A 19,968-nucleotide genomic window follows, 5' to 3' on the forward strand; every position below is an offset into this window, starting at 1 on the left:
GCCAGCAGCGCGGGAGGTGGCAAAGCACCCATGCCACCTGGGATGCTCATCCCACGCTCCCCGTACCGGGGCTGAGTACATCCCAGGGATCCTCGCCCCACGCTGAGCCCATCCCAGGGCTGCTCACCCCACACTCCCCACACCCCCCACACCCAGACTGAGCACATCCCCAGGATGCTCGCCCCACGCTGAGCCTGTCCCAGGGATGCTCGCCACCAGGCCCACCGGTCCCTGGGCACCATGGCCGGGGACACACAGGCAGCCCCCCAGGTCCCCCTCCTCCGGGCAACCCACTGGGAGGGCAGCCAGCCCCCCACTCCTGCCCACAGCGGGAGCACACGCCGGCAGACGTACCGCATCGCCGAGGCTCGGTGCTGCTGCCGGGGAGGCAGGACGTGGGGTTATCCGGGGAGGTGGGATCCTGCGCCAGGCAAACCTAAGTGACACGGGGATACAGCGTGAAGCTCTTCAGCATCAGCGGGGACAACGCCTCGCCTGAGGTGCCACCCTAACCCCCAGCACAAACCACAACCGCCTCTGAGTTTACACGGGCTCAGGCAGCAGCCGGATAAATAACCGGAATAAAAACCCTCCGAGGACTCCCCAGCACTGGGCGGGGGGGTGCCCTGAACCACCGGGTCCCTGCCCCGGTGCGAGGTGCAGAGGGGAAGGGATGGGCTGCGATGCGGTCGCCCCCCAGACACCCCTGCATCTTGTCCTTAATTACAAGTAAAAGCTGATCCTATAAGTCAGCACGCGTTTGGCAGCAGCGCTCAGGATCGTGTCGGCTGCAGCGCGAGCAACCGCAGGCAGCGGGAACTCCAGCAAAAGTTTTGTCACGATACACAAAAAAAAATTTAAAAAATTAATCATAATAATTAATCAAAAAAAAAAAAGAATGGTAATAATAATTCAACAAAAAAGAAGGCGGGGGCGGGGGGGTAAATAGCAGACCTGGAAGCCAGGAGCGACGGCGAGAGCGGTGCTGCCTCTGCCTGATGCTGCCGCAGCTCGGGGATCCACCGGTGCTGCGACCCCGCCGGGAGAACCGGGCACCGTCCCCCCCCGGTCCCGGGGAAGGAGGGAAGGAAGGAGGGAAGGAGGGAAGGAGGGAAGGAGGGAGGGGAAGCCACCGCCTCCCCACGCAGGAGGGTCCGCGGAGGAGGGCGCTGGGGATGGGGAGAGGGATACACGCGTCCCGCCGGTGCACCCCCCCCCGTCCCCCCGTCGGTGAAGGCAGCAGACGGGGGACCCCCCAGCCCCGTTCTCCCACCCCCGGTACGGGAATTCCGGTGGGGACAAGCGGGAGAAAATGCGGCGGGAGGGGGGGGGGTGGTGTGGGTTTTGGGTTGTTTTTTTTTTTTTTAATATTGAATAAAATTTTAAAAAAAGAACTTACCGTCTAAAACGAAATTAAAAGGGAGGGAGCCCCGGCGGCGCGGAGCCGGGGGTGTGTGTGTGTGGGGGGGTGAGCATCGCCCCCGCCGGTGGGACGGGACGGGGCGGGACGGGGCAGCGGCAACGACGCGCACCTCAGGGCCGGGGTGCGGGGGGGGGACGGGTTTGAGGTGGAGGGGCGGGGAGGTGGGGGGGGGGGGGGGCGGAACACGACCGGGACTCGGACCCACCTGCGTGCCGCCGGCAGCCGCCCGCCCCGTCCGGCGGCGGCGGTGACCCCGCTTCTGGCGGCGGCTGAGGCGAGCGAAGGGCCCGGATGTCGGTAGCCCGCTCCCTCCCCTCAGCGCGGCTCGCTCGCCGCCCCCCCCCCCCCCCCCCAGTCGCCGCCGCCGCCGCCGCCGCCGCCGCCACAGCCCGGGGCGGCACCCCCCCCGCCGGGGGGGGGGGGGGGTCACCGGCGTGGGAGGGTGTGTGTGTGTGAAGGGGGGTGAAGGGGGGGTCCCGCCGTCCCGCCCGCCCCGTCGGGGCGCCGCGCGCTGCCACGTGGGACCGGCGGGGTTTGGCGGGGGGGGTGGGTGTGTGCGGGGGGGGGGGGGGGTTGCCCCTCCCTACTCCCTCCCTCCTTCCCCCCCCCCCCGCGGCGGGCTTGACAGGTCCACGCGACCAAACAAACCGCGGTGGACGGGCGGGTGGTTCGGCCAATCGGGAGGGGGCGGCGGGGCGGGGCCGGCGGCAGCCTGAGGGGAGCGCGGTGGCCGCGGCGCCCCGGGGTCTGAGCGCCGCCCGCTCCCCTTCGCCTCAGGGCAGGGGAGGGGGCGAAGCGGCGCCCGCCTTCCCCTCGGGGAGGGCTCTCTGAGGGGGAATAACGGCCACCGACACGAGTGGGGGCTGTCGCCGCGGGGCACGCGTGGGGAGTGGAGGCGCGATCCCCTCAGCCCTCGCCGTAGCTGCGCCTGAGGGAGCGGGGGGGGGGGGGGGGGGAGTCTGCCCTGTAGCTGGCAGCAGGCCCTGGCACAGCAAACGGGCAGAGTTTGGGGAAGAAGGTGCTGTTGGGAAGGGGGACCCCCCCGGCGTCCACCTTCAGCCCACCGGTCACCGGCCTTCACGGCTGCTGAGGAGGTTTTGCAGGGCTGACCCTCCGAAGGCCATGCCGTCTGGAGAAAAACTGAAGCGAGCAGTCCTGTCCCGGACTATTAGCTAATTCCAGCCGAATAAACCCTTAGATGGGAAATAAACCCAAAATACAGAGCGGCAGGGCTGCTCCTAGCATCGTCCCGGGTCCCACTCGCAGGCAAGAGCGTGGTGGAGTGGGGTACGGTCCGACGGCATCGCCCCGGCCCTCCCGGAGATCTAGCAGGTCTGGATCCTCTCTGCATCCCCTTCCTAATTACCCTGTCCGCCTGCCTTCTCCGGTGCGCTGGGAAAGGGGATTTAAGAGAAAAGTTTTTCTTCTGAGGAAAAAAAAAACACCGAAAAAAAAACTTCCTGAAAGGATCAGTTTCCATGTTCATGTGGATCACAAGCTTAGGGTGCCACCTGCCCCGTGTTTTGTTAAACCGACATCGTCCTTGAAGCCAACCTGACAAAACTTGGGGATGATCCCGTATCACTCCTCAGCCTCTTAACTGTTGGGCTGTGGGGCAATAAAATCTGGCTTGCAGAGAAAGTAGGCAAAGAATGTACCTAAATCCTGCTCACTCCATGGAATTAAGATAGCAAGAAGCCTGCTTTATATGCTTAGACAACTTGGTCCCAAAACTGGTATTCCAAAGGAAGAAATATCGAGGTCCTGACACCAGGTTTTTTTGACAGTTGCTTTGTTTGGCAGGCTGTTGTTTTGGGGATTGGGGATTTTTTTAATTGTTATTATTTTTTAAGTCAGACCTAGCCAAAATCACAATTTGTTTTTATTTCATCTGGCAGCCTACCCCATCATCAGGCTTCCGTGCTTTCCCACCAGGTCCTTGAATGCAATTGGCACGATGCTGAGTCATGGAAGAACATTGTCAGCTTAAACTCTAAGCAGTTGAGTCTTCACCTTCAATATCAGCTATTGGGGGGGGGGGGGGGGGCTGTCCTCCCAGTGCGTATTTAGAACATTTCCAGCATATTTGCACGCTATTTTCCAGGGTTTCTGTCGTAGGTGCAGCAAACTTTACTAAAATGTTTTCAATGAAACACCATTTCAGGCTGTTCCTTTAGGGTACATTGTTCCGCAATCCATCTGTTACAGGTGGAGGACCCTGGCACAGCGGTGCTCCGATTCAGCCGGGGACCTCTGCTCTAAGACCGAATATAACCATTGCTGACTGCTGATCCAGCCTGGGATCTGACGCCTTAGTCAAAACTCTCCTATTTCAATGGAAATCCTTCATTACTAGTGCATTTTCAGATTTAAAGGGAAGGTTTAAATTAAGGTAGGAACAGCTGCTGTGACTTTTCTCTGCTGATGGAGGAATGTGTGTTCCCAACAGAAAGCGGAGGCAGGATTTGGGGATACCCCCCAAAGAACCGCAGAGAGCTGTTGCATGATAAAACTATGAGTCCTTTGTATCGTGTGGTTTTGGAGAGGAAGGATGCAGGGAGTGGGCAGCCATGAAGGAGCAGCAGCCCTTTTCCATCGAGAGGAAAGATGCGGTCCAGCTACAGAAGCTCTCCATAGGGGACAGAGGGGATTTTCCCCAGGCTTCCAGCCTCTCTGGGGAAAATCCCCTCTGTCCCCTATGGAAAAAAAACCCAAGTTTTATCTTGTTCTCTAGATCCAGAGTTAGCACCTGATTATTTTTAAAATAACAAGCTCGTGTAAAACACGCTGACAGGAACAATGTGATGCTACACCCTGATCTCCCCGGTACATGTCCTGCCTTCAAAAATCCACCAAGAGGATATTGCTTTCCCAAGCATCCAAACCCACTGCAGCAAAAGCATCTTGGAGAGAGTGCGTGACACAAGACAGACGTGTGCTGAGGACTCCCGCACGCCTTCGTCTGGCTAACACTCACCAGCACGGGAGGTGAGAGGCTGCGAGGGAGGGCAGCTTTGGACAAGGCATGTCACGAGGTGGAAAGTGCCGCTTGTGTCTGCTTGTGATTATTTTCTCCTCCTGCACAGCCACAGGCAAGCTTGAGATGGGACCAAACCAAAGACAACCTTGGCCTGAGATTAGAAATGGATAAAATAGAAACATAATTTTTCATGCTCCGCTTTGCATCTAGTTGTCTCAGGGTCTTGAGCGCACTAATTGGCCTTAATTACCCTGACCACCCTCACCTCTGCCTGTGCATCCTCTACGCATTAGTCCAGAGGCTCCACTTAAGCTCAGGCCTGGCCACCTTGCCTGAGCTGTGTTGTAGGAGCACCTCTTTGTAGTCCTGCCTCGGGTCCTGTGTCTTGGATCAGTGTCAGACCTATGTTGTAGCCTTGTTTCCAGTCCTGCTCCTGCTGTTGCCAAGTGGACCCTGGACCCAGTTCATCCCCTCACCTTGCCTGGGACTCTTGGTAGTTCCTTTTTTACCAGCATCTGGTCCTGCCAGCCCTCTTCAGATCTGGTGGGACTACATCCCGGCCAGCAAGGACATCACCTGTGCTGTGGACATCCTCGGCACTTGTCTCACTTTCTCCTGGCAGGAAGGATCACTGAACCTGAACGCACCGCAGCGCCTGGGAACTATGTCGCATGAGCATCCTGCTTCTAGACCATGTTCCCTACCTAGATCTCCAAGGCATGTCTGGCAGCTCTTGCAGCCGTTGGACCTGTGAAGACTTTGGCATGTGGTTTATAGGGTCAGGAAGACATGGCCACCCCTGTCTTACTGCCATGTTTGTTCCGCTTGTACTTATGGAGGTCTTTGGACAACTCAAGTAGTCTCAGGCATTTGCCCAGAGATTTCTGACGTGTCAACTTTATCCCCTCCTAAGAGCAGTAACTCAGCTCTGTTAGAGAAGGCTCAACTCTGGCATTTGCTTGTAATGTGATTGAGAGTGTGGAAATTGGCAGGAGAGGTAGGGAGCTACCTCATCTTCATGCGCATAATCAATAGCAAATCATTACTTAAAAAGTAAAGTGGTTGATGGTGTTTTTGTAGGGCAAGACATGCCCTGCATTTTCAGTCTTTGATTCATATCGCTTCATATGCCATGAGATGGAGCTCAGCGAGTGACTCACATTGTAAAAGCTCTCCAGTTAGCTCCTGGTGCTACCTCTCAGCAAGTGTGTCATGGTTGCTTCAGCATGTCTGCGTCTGTTCTCCATCCCAGCTCTGTAAGTCTTCAAGGCCCTGTTAGGGAAATCCCTAAGCCCAGACTTTGGAGAGATGGCACCAAAGCATGCATGGGGCTCTTGCCAGGATCAAGCAGTCTGGATTAGGTCCAGCCTGGATGAGGCAGGGTGTGATACAGCTTAGTCCACCTGCAGATATCAGCCAGCAGCGTGGACAGGAAACCCGTGGCTCGGGGAGCACAAGATGTGGCAATGCACTCCATCTTGCAGGAGAAAGGAACCTCGCTCCTAGCTTCCATCGTGTTTATGTAAGGGTCTGGCCATTCCCGTTTGAAGGAGATGGCATACCGAAAGCGTGTTCTCTGAATTAAGATCGCCACGTCCATCACAGATACACATCACTGCTTCTAAAGTGTCAGCCTTTCTAAAGGCGGTGTGCTGCCCATTCAAGTGCTCCCGCTCAAGTGCGGGATTCAGCCAAGAAATCTAATGGTCCTTCTCTTATCATTGCAACATTATTTGCTTTACTCCAAGAACCTGCTCATTGATTTTGGTCTCGAGCTGCCTGTTCAACAAGTGACAAAGCTAGATAAGATTCTTTCCTGCTTTATTTATACATTGAGGATGCAGGGAGTGTTCCTTCACTGATACCTCTTGTTCTCCCCTTGCACTGACAGCAATCTAATTCTACTCACTTCCCTGCAGCTACTCTGGGGTTTCTGTCAGTTTGGGTGGAATGGGGGGGGGTCCTTGGAGAAGAGGTGGGAGTTTAGAGGTGCTGGAACCAGGCTGCTTTAGCTGGGAGGAGGGCAGCACAGAGGAAGGGCAGCAGCCGACTTGGGGCTTGTGAGACCTCCAGACAGCGATGGCCTAAACTACCCTGTCTGAGTTTGCGGTGAGACAGAAGCGCTCGAATGTTGGCCGTATCCCGGACTGCTGCTCAGTGGTTAATTACTGGCCCCCAGCATAGACCCCAAACCCTCTTCTAACCATATCCCCCACCTAGAGCCCTCCTTGTCCTTAGGTTTATGCAGCCCTAAATACTGCTCACAGCTACAGCTCTGGTCCTCTCACTATACCGTAATGATGAACGCCTGGTAGACCTCAGCCTGGTGTGTGGAAGTAAAACCTGCGTGAGTACTAACATGGCCTCCGTGCCGGACTGCACGCGCTGTGTGGGCATAGCTTTGGCCATCATTCCTGCAACTGGAGTATGTCTCACACAGTGAAAGGGAGAGCTGGGATAGTGAAGCTGGTGGACCTAATGTCCTTCAAGACATACAAGCTCAAGCTACGCAGCCAGACTTTGCCAGGGCGACCTGTCCCTGGTATGATGATTCTCTCAAGTTAATGCATAAAGACTGCATCACAGCCAGCTTACTAAACATCTCTGCACTCATCTGCAGTAAGGTCAGGTCTCCTTTCTCTTTGCCTTCTCTCTCAAATGAGGTGGTAATCCTCTCTTCCTCCACCGATGTTTAGCCCAACGGGTCGGCATATTCAGCGTGCTATTCAAAGGCTACATTAATGTTGATGATAATAAAGTGTCCTTGGAGATGCAGGAAGGCAGCCGTGGGTGTAGCTCAGGCTCCACTGAAGCCAGTGACAAATCTGACTTCAGATCAATGCACCAACTGCTCTGATGCATCATCGAAGCATCACAGGGCAGCAAGGGACCTAGCCTGCTATGTGCAGTGAAGGAACTAAAACAGGAGAAACCCTGAAATCCTGGTTGCGAAGCTGCCTGGAAGTAGGGAAACCTTGCATCCGAGTGTGAGCAGCTGAAAGCGGCTTCAGCGACAAAATGCCAGTTGAGCTCAAGAGGAGCGTGAAGGGTTACGGACACTTGTGCCGTGACAGGCGGTCCTGGGCAAGGCTGAGCACGTCCTGTGGAGGCCAGCCAGCAGGGCTGACCTGATGTAACTGGGAGCTGAAGCTGGCGCTGGATGCTTAACTTGAAATGGCCCAGGGACTGAACAGATGGCTCCTCTTTATTTGCATGCTACTTGGATTTGTGAGTCAAGCAGAAGAATAACTTAATTTTTGACATTTGCTTCTCCTCAGAGCCCGGCACAATTTATGTTATACTGGCATTTACGTGAAGGATGTTGCTTTAGGCACAAAACCCATCCTGGCTTTAACCCTAAAAGGAGCCAAATAGGCAGGAACCATGTTCCTCCCCAGCTCTTTTGTAGGCTCTGCCAAGGGATATCACACTTACACAATGACCAAAGAATCAGGAGAAAACAGTCATTTGGGGCTTGTGGAAGGAAGGGGCAGGGTTGGAGTTAAACTGGACTGGAAAATATCTCATTTGTAGGCCTGAAATGAGAGACTGTTTGTGGATGAGGTTTACCTCCTATTAAAAATACCCTTCAAGGCCTGTGCAGTTAGTCTTGAGCACAGGGGATAAATTTAGTAGAGTCCTGTTCCTGCTGACATAAACTTAAGTGAAAATAATATATATGGCCAGGGCACAACATCTGCAAGCCAATTAAAAACCTAGCTGATTGCACCCAAGATGACAATTGCCATGACTAGTGTGTCTGTGTGCCACCCCTTCGAGAGGGAAAAAAACAGATCCTGCTTGGCTGTGCAGCATCTTCCTATACCCGCAACAACTAATGGTGATTATTTGATAGCTTGAGTCCTAGGAGTCTGTTCTCCTCGCCCTAACGGCTGTGCCTGCTGTTCCCAGTAATCCTGTGTGGTCATGTATGTGATATTCATGGGTTTGACTGTAGATCAGTAATAAAAGTCACAGGAAAAGAGAATAAAGTGCATTTTCTGGCCCGACTGTAAGACGTGAGAGTTAGCCTGGGTAAGGACATGTGTGCTTTGGCCAATATAAACATACGTATTTTTCAAAGGCTGTATTTGAAATACTTAATAAAAAGAGATGTTCTTGGTTTTCCCTTGGACAAAGCGCAGTTTTCCTTCACCCATAATTTTAAGCAAAGTATCAGGTGCTGTTAGGGAAATTGGTCTGTGAATGGGAGATAAAGCAGCCAGAGCAGGGAGATCCATGCCCCCGAAGTCTGGGGCTCCGGTATGTTTTCCAGACAGTTTTCAGCATCTCTTGCATTCACTGTGATCCCCCTCTTGTGGCTAGTCCAGCACCTGCAAAATTTCCCTGCCTGTGCCTGTCAAGGCTCAGTGGCATTAGGTGCCTGAACCAATGCAACTGAAATATGGTGGCTTAATAGGTTAGCTGCCCCTCAGCTGAGCTGCTGTGACTGTCCTGGTGGGTACTAGAAGACAACCCAAATTGCGAGATAAAGTGCATTGGCTCAAACCTCTCCTGTTGACTGTTACCCCAGCTGCCTAAGTTACCAACCTGTCTTGGAGCTGCTGATCTTGTGTAAGCTCTTAACATGCTCCAGCGGTGAAGTAAAACATGGTTTAAACCACATTCGTGGCAAGTTCACCTGACACATTTTCCTTCACCATATGGACAGGCCATGAGCACACACAGGAACGATTTAGCAGACCAGCTCATGGGCTATAACCTGTTATATTACAATAACTTGGTCGCATTTGATGGCATGTTTCAGGTTTGGCCTGCGCCCCGAGTGAATAACACATGCCTGGAGCACACAGCGATTGCGGTGTTGCTTGGATGCAAATAGGTCCCCTGCACGATCTCCTCTACACCCCATGTGGAGCAAAAAAGTCCATTGCAGTTCTGACCTCACCAAGTTGGTCACTTTGAAAATGAGACTGAGCCCAGTGTTCACGTAGAGGTACTCGTGTTGGGAACCATGGCATGGGGATCTGGTTCCCCTGAGCTAGCCCATCGTCTCTCTAGTGTCTTCGGGGAGGTCAGGATCTTCGCAGATTGAATTCTACCGCTAGCCATCAAGTGACCATTTAAGATCAGGGCCTGCTCTTCCTTTGGTGCTGCAAGGAGGTGGGACAGATACGCTGTGCTCCATGTCCTCTTTAGGATCCATCCATGTGTTCAGATCCAAGCTCCTGAGATCCAGCACTGAGACCTCTTTGAATCTCCTTGTAACTTTTCACCTACTGTTTTTGCTCTCAGAAACAAAATGCCTGATGTTGAAATAGCCTGGCATTGCGGGTGGGCCATTTGTTAGACGTGACACAAGCATACCGTGACGCTTCATCGTTTTTCTTCATAATTCTCACTGGGTGAGGCTCGCCACAGCACAGGGCCTGCACCAGAGCCCATCCACAGCTGAAGCACAACTTATAGCCGGAGGGCTGGTGTGGTTAGCAGCAGCGGGGCTGTGTTGCATGGTGAGAATAAGGAATTGCACTCCCTCTCGTGGCTATGCTCTCCCCTACTTTTTCCTAGAGCAGAAGACCCTAAAGCTTATCATCGTGTTTATAGAGCGTGCCCATGGCCACTGCAAGTCCCCAGCATATCCAGAGTTACCGGCACGACAGAGCCCAGCACTTAAGGCGCTGGTAATTCGGCTTATGGTTTCGTCAAACTGTAATTGTTTGGGCAAAAATTTTTCCATGCCAGATGTCTGCCTTAGGCTGAAGTTCTCTGGGAAGTTTCAGCCAAACTATTTTGACCATTTCCAAGAATGAGGGGAAAGCACAGTGTTTTGCCCAGATTTTGAAAATAAATAATTCCATGAAACCATTATAAGAGAGAAAAGCCTCCATGTATTGAAGAAAGACCATGAAATTTGGTCCTGCTGTCAAAAAGTGCCATTTGCCACTTCCAGGAAAGTTGGCTTAGTTTTGAATTAGTTATAAGCCCTGCAAATCATGGTTTGCATGTGCTCAACAGATCCGGTCACACATTAACAACTCCGTTCTCTGAGGACTATCTGCAGGAGGCACGCTCCAGGCCAGGGCTGTAAAGGCTTGACTATGAGATGGCTTCTTCCAGCACTGGAAATAAGAGCTGGGGAAGTGAGGAAAGCTGGGGAGAGCAGAGGGGTTCAGAGGTGAGTGTGGGAGGTGTTGGGATGGGGTCAGCAATGGGTAGGTGCAGTTGGAGATCTCTTTATGAGAGGGAAAACACAAGCTGGCCTAGAAAGAATTATGATGGTGAAGCTCCCGTGAGGGGTACAGGATCAGGCACCCTCTCCCTGCTCCTCCAGAAACGCTTTCCCTTGGTGGTGGGGACGGGAAGGGCAGATGCCCTCAACATTGGGTCACCTCCTGAGCTAAGCAACGTTCTCATGCAAGGAGAGTTTCTTCTCATAGCTGCTACAGGGATGGCAGTAAGCGATTCACAGTTTGGTTGCCGTGCCGTCATCCCAGAGGCAATTTCTGAGGGAAAGCGGAGTTGCCTCAGGAGCACGTCTAGGGGACTTTCAGCTGGCATGCGATGGAGATGTGCTGACTGATCCGGGGTGTCCATGGGAGCCTTTGCCATCCGGCAGCACGGCATTGCAGAGACGCAGGGCAAGCTGACTGGAGCTCTGGGCTGCTCCTCCCGGCACCCTGCCTCTGACATCTAAAGCTTCCACTGGGTGTCTGGACACAGCCCCACAGCGTGCCCCGTGGACTGGAGCGCAGATAGCATCTGACTCGCTCTTGTCCTGGCAAGAAGACTGTCTTCCTTTATAACGCTGCAAACCAGATGCCAAAAATGCACTTTTGCCATCCAGTGGAGGCAAGGTTGTTAAGAATGGAGGCGTTGACACGAACTGCCTTTGGGGGAAATGGCACGGAGCGGCATCCCTAGTTCAAGAGGCTGTCTGAGTTTAGCAATAGTCTCTTGTTCCCAGGCTCTGGGCCAGGGTAAATTGGCTGCAGTGTACTTTGGGAATGAGGATTTTGCCTCCAGGAGAAAAAGAGCTTAGCACAGCTCTGCCGAGAGTCCCTCTTAAGCTCATCCACGCAAAGGGATGGGTGCCAGTTCCTCAGATGGGCTTGTTACTGGCCTTCCCTGGGTGTAGCAAAAGCTGCCGTTAGCAGGTACAATCAAGAAATACAGATGTGGGGGTAGAGAGGCAGGAGGGGCCCATGGATTTAATTTGCTTATATGAAGTAGCCCACGTTGATCGAATGGCATCTCCCCGATGGGGAGGAGAGGAAGGCAGAGACTAGGATGACTACTCTCTCCACGCTCCGAGCTTTGCGAACACAAGCCCGTGTTCCCCACTGTGCCAAGTATTTTAATGCATCATGCGGTATCTGGGAACAATCAGAGTACAAAGAGCCTCAGCCCTCCACCCTGCCCGGCCCCTGCTGCCCTGGATGCATCCCTGCCCCTGGGTCTGGGTGGTGGATCAGGCAGGAGCCAGGCGAGGTCTGCTTTAGCTGAGAGGTCCTGGGGGGTTCTCTGTTGGCTGCACCCAGCTGCTTTGCCCAGAAGTCCTTCAGGTTTCAGGACTGTTTGCCCTGCGAGGGGAAGAGTGAATTGGAACAGGCACAACAACTGGAGTCTCATGACCCGCGTGGCTCCCATCCTCACCGGAGAGGAGCGTGGCTGTAGCTCAAGCCTATGGGCCTCTGGGTTGCCTAAACGAGGGTCTCCTGTGTTAGCTGAGATCTTTGAGACCATCTCTGGCCTTGCCTTTAGCCACCACTCCGTGACATGTCTCCTGTGAGCCCTGTGTCATGCCCACCAGGCTCCATCTCAGTACCTAGAGCATCTCACGTGGCTTCGGAGACCTACCTTTAGGCAATTGAATTGAGCACTTGACATTCGTGCTGGACGCAGGTTGTCCCGAGACGTGCCGTTTCTGCTGCTCAGCTCGGCAGTAACTTTCTTGGGTTCTCCATTCAGCCATGGATGAGTCCACTATGGGAAGGTGGTAGGCATGTTCGGCCACCCCTTCCCAGAGGGCTGCAGAGCTTGGCCACTGCAGATGATGTCCCCAAGATCCAGGTTAGGGAGCAGAACAAGCCTCATTTTTCCCCGTGGACTTTGACCTCCCCTGAACACAGATCAGACATCCCCAGTTCCTACTTGAGATGCAGTAAGCCAGCAGGATGGACACCAAAAATAATATCTTCTAATGGTTTTTACTTAGAGAAGTTTTTGTATTTAAATTACATACACCTTTAAAAATAAAGGATTACAACTTCTTGGAAGTCCTGGACTTATTACACTCTATTAAAATTTCCTTAATTACCAAATTTGCAAATGCTACCAGATCAGTGGAGCAGTCACGGTCAAGGCGAAGCACATGAAGCCCTGGTTTCTTGAGGAACTAATGCACCTTTTGACAGAAGCCGACTTTTCCACAGATGCAGGGAGACTATTTACTTCATTTCCATTTGCTTGTGTAGCTCAGCTCAATGACTTCTTCATCCAGGACTCAGAAGAGAATTGGCACTTGAAATAAGCAACAAAGAGTGTTTTAATCCTCCAGGGATAAAAAAATGAGGTGTGAAAATCCACTAGTTCTAAAAATTTTGTTTCTGGTCACTACATGCATCTGTCAAGTCAGGTCACTGACAACAGGACTTTCTTCATTTAAGTTGGTTTTAAACAAACTGACGTTTCACTTTGTATTTATCCAACACATTTAGGCTTCATCCCTGAGAGCTCTGGCCAGGAGCAACCCGTGTCCATGCTGTTTGACCCTCTCATCCTTCAAAACAGGGAGGCCCTCTACAAACTGCTTGCTGGGGCAGGGGTCTCAGGTCCATAAAAATAAATCTGAATAAACTCATTAATAATTCATTTTCCCACTGGATTTTAGTTAAATTCCATTAAATTCTGTGATTTGGTACAAATGAGTAAATACATGTGCAACATCCATTGTTCTATAATGTAAAACATCTATGTTTTAAAATTCTGAAAAATGGGTATTCATTTATATGGTGACCTAAATATGTGTTTCTGTCCTAGAGTCAGAGCAAAACAGAGCTGGGAGGGACCTCAGCTGTTCAGCTTATCCATTCCCTACACCCAAGACAAGGTTAGCTGTGATTTCTGGCCCAGTTTTCATCTTGCATGTTATTACTGATCTCCGGTGATGGATATTCCATGATCTCCACTTTGATCGCATACCCACCTACTAACCAAAATTTAACAAAATGTTATATTTAGTTGGAAATCAGCATATTTTAGTAGTTTCTAGTAAATGTCCTAGGGAAAAAAAAAAAAGAGAATTCTCATTGCAAAACAAGATTTAAAATAATGTTTGCAAACACGATTGCATTTGAAAATTTACGTAATTTGATTGAAACTGTCCTTGGCACCAGACCCCACCCCAAAACCCCTCACTCTTTATTTTTAACCTGGATCAGTTTGCTGATCTGCTTTAGTGCCAGGACGACTGAAGAGCACAGGGTGATGTAGTGAGCCGTCAGGGTGGGGAGAGCAGAAATTTTTTAAGCTGGCATTGCTGCAAGGGAGAAAGTCCTTGCAAATTGTCCTGCTGCTGCTTCAATGCAGCTGCTTTGCTCGGCTCTCCCTTAACCCAGCAGGTTACCTGGCTTCACCAGCAAGTCAAAGCGGAGACAAGCTGCCAGGGACGAGCTCAGGGTCTCCTGTTGCTGTAAAATCATAACAAAGCATTTTGCTTTTCAAACGCTTGTCTAACCCAACGGGAATAATTTGCGAAGGAATCCTGACTATACTTGTCGTTCAGTTCATTATCTTTATAATCCCGTCCCTAAAAACACTTAATGGTTAATAAACCTTAAGGAAATACAATCTTACAGGCAAATGTTTTGGCTGAGCATCTGCTTCAATACTGGAAAGGGCTGGTCTTTTGTCTCTTTAATTGCCTTTTTGACCTTTTCAGAATACAGACTTTTACATTAGCCATAGGACAGCTGCACAGAATCAGTGACACTGAACCCCTGGCTACGCGTCCCCGACAGATGCTCTTGCTCCACAGCTATTTTGATGCTAACCTTTCTGCAGGTTCTGTTACTTATCCAAGAAAGGCTCTTTAAAAACCCCAAGGAAGAGTCCTGGCATTTCCAAAACGTCCATAGGGAGGCCCAGTGGCAGTTTGGAAGAAATCGTAGGTTTGTAATGCCAACTCTTCAGCCTGTGTCAAGATAGGACTGCAGAGCCCCATTTGCATGCATGAAAATGCTTTAGAAGAGAGCGCAGCATTGCTGCACCATGTTTGCAGGAGACCCTCAGTCCCAAGTGAGATGGTCTGTGTGGGCAAAGCTGGGCTACATCTATCCTACAAGGGGAAGAGCGTCAGAGATCAGCCTAACGCCGTCTTAGGCTGAGCTTGAGCATTTGCAGCAAAGACAGTGGGCAAATCTAATGCTGAGACCAGGTCTGGATGCGTGCTTAGCTGATCACATAGTCATGGCCTGAGTGGCTGCTCGTGTGAGCTGCCTTAGCTGGCTGGGAGGAGATGATGAGACCATGGGGATGATGAGACCATGGGGAGCAGGTGACTAGCAGGCAGCAAGGAGGTGCAGTCTTCCTCCGAGGGGTCTGTGCTGGACCATCTCCTGCAGATCAATGCACAAGCTAATCCTTTCTTCCAAAATAGTGCCTTGGAGAAGCTTTTTACTCAATAACCCATGGGTTAGTGCACCCATCTGGAAGTGCTTGAGACGACCTTGAAGACCCCTTCCCGGCTTCGAGGAGATGAGCCACCTGGCAAGTTGTTCTGGAGTGAGGCTTGTTCAGCTTCTTTCTCTGTTTTGTATAAAATAATTAACTGGCGGAGAGAGGGAGACAGAGAGAACATGTGAGTTTACAGCTCATTGCTTAGGCATTTATCTAGAAGGGTAAGACCCAATCTCTGCTCTTAAGACTGTTAAGTTAAACAGAAAACTGTGCATAACTCCACAGACTCTGCCCAAGGACCTTCTTTGTACCCAAAGGAAACCAGAAAGTTAAACCAAGACTAAAGAGGAGAGATGAGTGTGGAGTTTCCACGTCAACAGTGGCCTCCTTAGCATCACTGCCCGGGGATCAGCGACGCCTGAAGACCACAAATCTCAATTGTGGACCTTGGGCCGCAAGTCTTTTCATGGATTGAATGTCATCAACATTATCAAGCATTTTGAAAGTACCTGCCACGTCGACATCTAAACACAAGTGATAAAACTAAAAGGACAATTTTCATTTCCCTTAGTAAGATCCCAGCAGAATATCTCCCCCCAAGACAGAAGAGCGAGGGAGCAGGGGGGGTCCTGGGACAAAACCTCCACAACCACATGGGTTCTGGCAGAAGGAGTCATCGCTGCTGGTGGCTGTCTTTCCCTGTTACTCTTTGGCTGCACTGCCTCTGGCAGGGAATGGGTTGACATTGTCTCTGACCTCTGGAGCAGCAACTTCAGGTCCAGAGGTCCAACTGGTGGTGATGAGGTGAAGCGTAAATGCGGCTCTGTCCTGCAGAAGCTCAGGAGTTCCCACGCGGTTTCTGAATGGCAAAGCTGATGTCCGGGGAGTGGAAGGCATGTCACCAGCCTGACTTGGTTGGAACAGCTAATTAATTTTTTTTCCTAGTTACTAATGTCTGTTGATGGCAGTTTACTTTCTTAGAAATGGACAGATAACCTCATTTTTGCCCAGTTCCTGCATTTTTTAGTGTGAAAGACCCTGGAGGAAAGGTTTGCACTTATTATAAACATGATTTAGCTGGAGCTGCCTCCTGGCCTTCCATCAATGATATGTCATTGCAATGCAAGCCCTTAGATAGTGGTGTGTTTAGAGAGCCTTTGTTCTTGTGCTCGGTGAATTGATCTCCATCTGAGAAAGTATCACTCACTGTCAGAACTAAAAAACAGCCCGTGAAAAAGAAAAGGAGCAGCCTGACTTCAAAGTGCTGTGGTTCTTTTCTTGTGGCCTCTCCTAACCTGCATGCAGCTGAAAAACTTGTTTGACCCAATTCATTTAAGGCCTCCTTCTTCCCCTCCAACAGACAAAGACGCACAAACAATAAGCGCATTCAGGTGCAGAAGAGGGAGGGAAACCCAGAGACCCAGGCGAGGCTCCCGCTGCACACACCCTGTTCCCACAGATAAGCACAAAGCTGGAGGAGTGACAGGTTATCTTGGGCAGAACCAGCTACATGCGAGGTCTCCTTGAAGTCAGTGGTGTGTGTGGAGAGATGCTATCTTTTATTAGGCCAACTGGTAGAGTCAGAAAAACTAGACAAGCTCTCAGGCGCGCAAACCTTTCTTCAGGCCAGGGAATTATCTGGGCCACCTGAAGCCAGGAGGTGCATGAGATGTCCTAGGAGGGACAGAGTAGGGTAGAAGGTGGGCAGAGGCAAGTAGTTGGCATGGGCGACCCTGAGCTAAGTGTCTGGTGGGTTGGCTTGGCATAAAGACTCTAAAGGAGACCTTATAACGGCCTTCCAGTACTTGAAGGAGGCCTACAGGAAAGACGGGGAGGGACTGTTTATCGGGGTGATAGTGATAGGACAAGGGGTAATGGTTTTAAACTGAAAGAAGGGAGATTTAGATTAGATATTAGGAAAAAATTTTTTACTGCGAAGGTGGTGAGGCACTGGAACGGGTTGCCCAGAAAAGCTGTGGATGCCCCATCCCTGGAAGTGTTCAAGGTCAGGGGCTCTGAGCAACCTGATCTAGTTGAACCCATGGCAGGGGGGTTGGAACTAGATGATCTTCAAGGTCCCTTCCAAGCCCAACCATTCTATGTTCTATGATGTTTAAGTGATTCTTTTTTTTTTGGACCAATTTAGCTTCTGACTCACTACATGACATCTCATCTCCAACTGGCATATGGCCAAGGGTGGGACTGCAGCAGCAACCCCTTCCATCAGTTTAAGCTGCCATGAAAAGGTCCTTCAAGGTCATTACCAGGCATTAACAGAGTGCCTGGACTGGCAGCTGTGACCTTGAAGGTTTCCAACGCCTGATAACGTGCTCAGGAGAGTTATCTCTGCAGCAGAGGTACCAAAGCGCTCCCAAGCAGGGCTGACTGCAGCGGGCAGCCCTTTCTTCCAGCACGAGCACAACCTCATACAGAGAAGATCTCTGGATTTTTTTTTTTTTCCTATTTCTATTTTTAAATGTGCTCCAAGCTAAAATCCTCATTTTTTCTTCAGTGATGCATGTGCCTTCATTTGCTCAAGATGATATTCATTCCTTCCTTCCTCCCTTCTCTTTTCTAAGGGAAATGTCTTAACATTTGCAAAAAGGAACTATTGTTTTTGCACTTTAGAAATGTGAGCATGTCACTATAGCAATTATCTCTTAAACTTAACTAAACAGGCCTAATGTTGTTAAGCTTAATAAGAACTTTGTCACCTCTGAGCACTTTTGTCTTTATTAATGACTCATTGTAAAGCACATTATTGTTGGTGTCACTTTCTCAGTCCTGCTTCACTGGAGTTGGATGTAGCATTACCTCAATGCAAGCAGATCTCAGCAAGGGATCTGCCTGGTGCGGCGCAAACAGCTCTGTAAGTTCTGTGTTGGATGTCAATGATAAGATGCAAGTAGAAGACCAGATAAAACCAGCCAGAGGATAGCAGCAACCAGATGAGCATGGGTACCAATTGTCAGGTGCCTGAGAGGGCTTGGTGGCTGGTTCAACACAGCCAGGAACAGACTAATAACATGCTAAGTGGTTTGTGTTTGGAGATAATACTGCAGGGAAAAAGGCCAAGGGACAAAACCAGCATGAAAGCTGAACACCTTGAGCTTTGAGGTGGTTCTTCGAGGTTGATTGAAGCGTGTAAAAGTCTGCATTGCCCCTGATTACCATCACTTTGTGACCAGCACCGAGGAGGTGCTCCGTGCTGTTACAAACAGCGTGTGTGAACACAGCAAATACAACTCCATATAGCCTGGACCAGGCTGGTACCTCTCATCACCAATAAATCACCATGTACAAAAAGCCCTTTGTGAACCTGCTTCATATGGGCTAGAAAAGAATTTGTCTCAGTCAACCCCAATCACCCAGCTAGACCCTATTCTTGGAGGAGTCCTCCAAGCTTATCCATTAGTAATCGTACCACCAGTGCCTACAGGTAGAGCTCTTTGGAGGTGTCAGTGAGGCTCTGCAAGGAGACGGCACCCTGAGTGATTTTAAGCTTGCACATCTCTGATAGTCAAAACGATTGAACACTGAGATACACGAGTTACCATTCACCAGCAGAGCTGTGGTTTCTATGTATATGCTTTACACTTATATCCCTCCGGTTAGTGACCAGTAGTTAGTAGGTTGGAATACCTGAAACTTGTTGTGGGCTTCGATCATGCATGAGGACAGTTACAGCTACTCAGCTGTGGCAGGATATCATTAAATTTCTCTACTTAGCTATGCCTGCGCTTTCAGCTTCCTTATTTTAAACATAGCTACCCGCATGTATCGGTATATCACACCTATATGTTCCTGTTTAAATGGTGGTTGCACCAGAAAGGGCTGGAGAGCTTGGTGAGAGAAGCTATCCTCTTTTCAGATGGTGTCTACCCTGAGCAAGGTTTAGGAAGGTGATGCACAGATATATTTGTCTTGGTAGGAGGTGGTGACAGTCCTTGTGTCTGTCACCTGAAGGTTTCCCTTGAGTCCTGATAATCTGAAGTGTTAGAACTCGTAACTATTATCAGGCACTTCCAGAATAGCCAGGGTGGGAAGACCTCCCCCAGCAAGCTCCCTGCTTGCTGCTCCGAGCTCTCATACTCCCAAAAGAGAAATAATCTCCTGCCAAGATATTTCGCTCTACTGGCAAAGAGATTTGGGAAGTGCGCAAGAGACGCTAATCCTGGCATTCTTCTCAGCAAGGCTTCAAAAACCTGAGCATCGGCATGTACAGCTCAGAAAGGTGTCTTTGAGGTGTTCCCACCGGCAGAGTACCTTAGACTCCCTCAAACCCAGCATACGCATCCCCTGGGGTGGGCAGTATGTCATTTGTTTCCCAGTGAGCCTTTACCCAAGGTCCAGATGATGACTCTTGGATCCTCACGCCCAGTCCAATTCAACGCCTGCTGCTCTACTGTAGCCTTGTGATTCCTAAGCTATATATCACAGCACATTTATTCTGACACCCTGTGAGCGTGCAGGTTAGTGCTGCTCTGCCAGGCTCAGCAAAGGATTCTAAATATATCAGTGAAGGAGAAAGATCTGGGATGGCTTCCAATTTTAACCAAGGTCACATTGGTGAGTGCCGGTGTGCAGCGCAAGGATATTATACACAGCATCTTTCATGCGAGCTGTATTCCAGCTGCGTACAGCATTTCTGCAGTGCAACAGAAAGAAATGGGAAAGGATGACAGAAAAAGAAGCCTGGGAGATAGCTAAAATTTCACTCCGGGTATGTTGTGTAGCTCAGGATCTTTGTACCGCTGGTTATTTTTCTACCAAAAACCCCCAAATCCAAGCCGTGTTACTTACCTGCCTCAAATGGTAGGATTCAGGCATAATGTTCTTCAAAGAGCTCAGAGCTTTGGGCCCTTGGATTCAGCCTAGCAGACAATTTTCCCATTAGGAGGCAGCCAAATGCTCCAGGGAAGAA

At 50.7% G+C, this 19,968-nt stretch overlaps 1 protein-coding gene across 2 annotated transcripts in view; it reads right to left on the minus strand.

Annotated features, from left to right (window-relative positions):
- The window catches only part of ZBTB7C (zinc finger and BTB domain containing 7C), a 159,426-nt gene extending 157,666 nt beyond the window's left edge, over window positions 1-1,760 (minus strand). For both annotated transcript variants that reach the window (XM_030005651.1, XM_030005652.1), the window contains exons 1-2: window positions 1,629-1,760; window positions 355-436 (exon numbers count right to left, since the gene is read on the minus strand). In XM_030005651.1, the coding sequence (XP_029861511.1) occupies window positions 355-359 (5 nt within the window). In that variant the 5' untranslated portion in view covers window positions 360-436; window positions 1,629-1,760. The remainder of the gene's footprint in view (window positions 1-354; window positions 437-1,628) is intronic.
- Between the last annotated feature and the right edge of the window lie 18,208 nt (window positions 1,761-19,968).

The sequence above is a fragment of the Aquila chrysaetos genome, chromosome Z (genome assembly GCF_900496995.4).
Source record: "Aquila chrysaetos chrysaetos chromosome Z, bAquChr1.4, whole genome shotgun sequence".
Classification (NCBI taxonomy): domain Eukaryota; kingdom Metazoa; phylum Chordata; class Aves; order Accipitriformes; family Accipitridae; genus Aquila; species Aquila chrysaetos.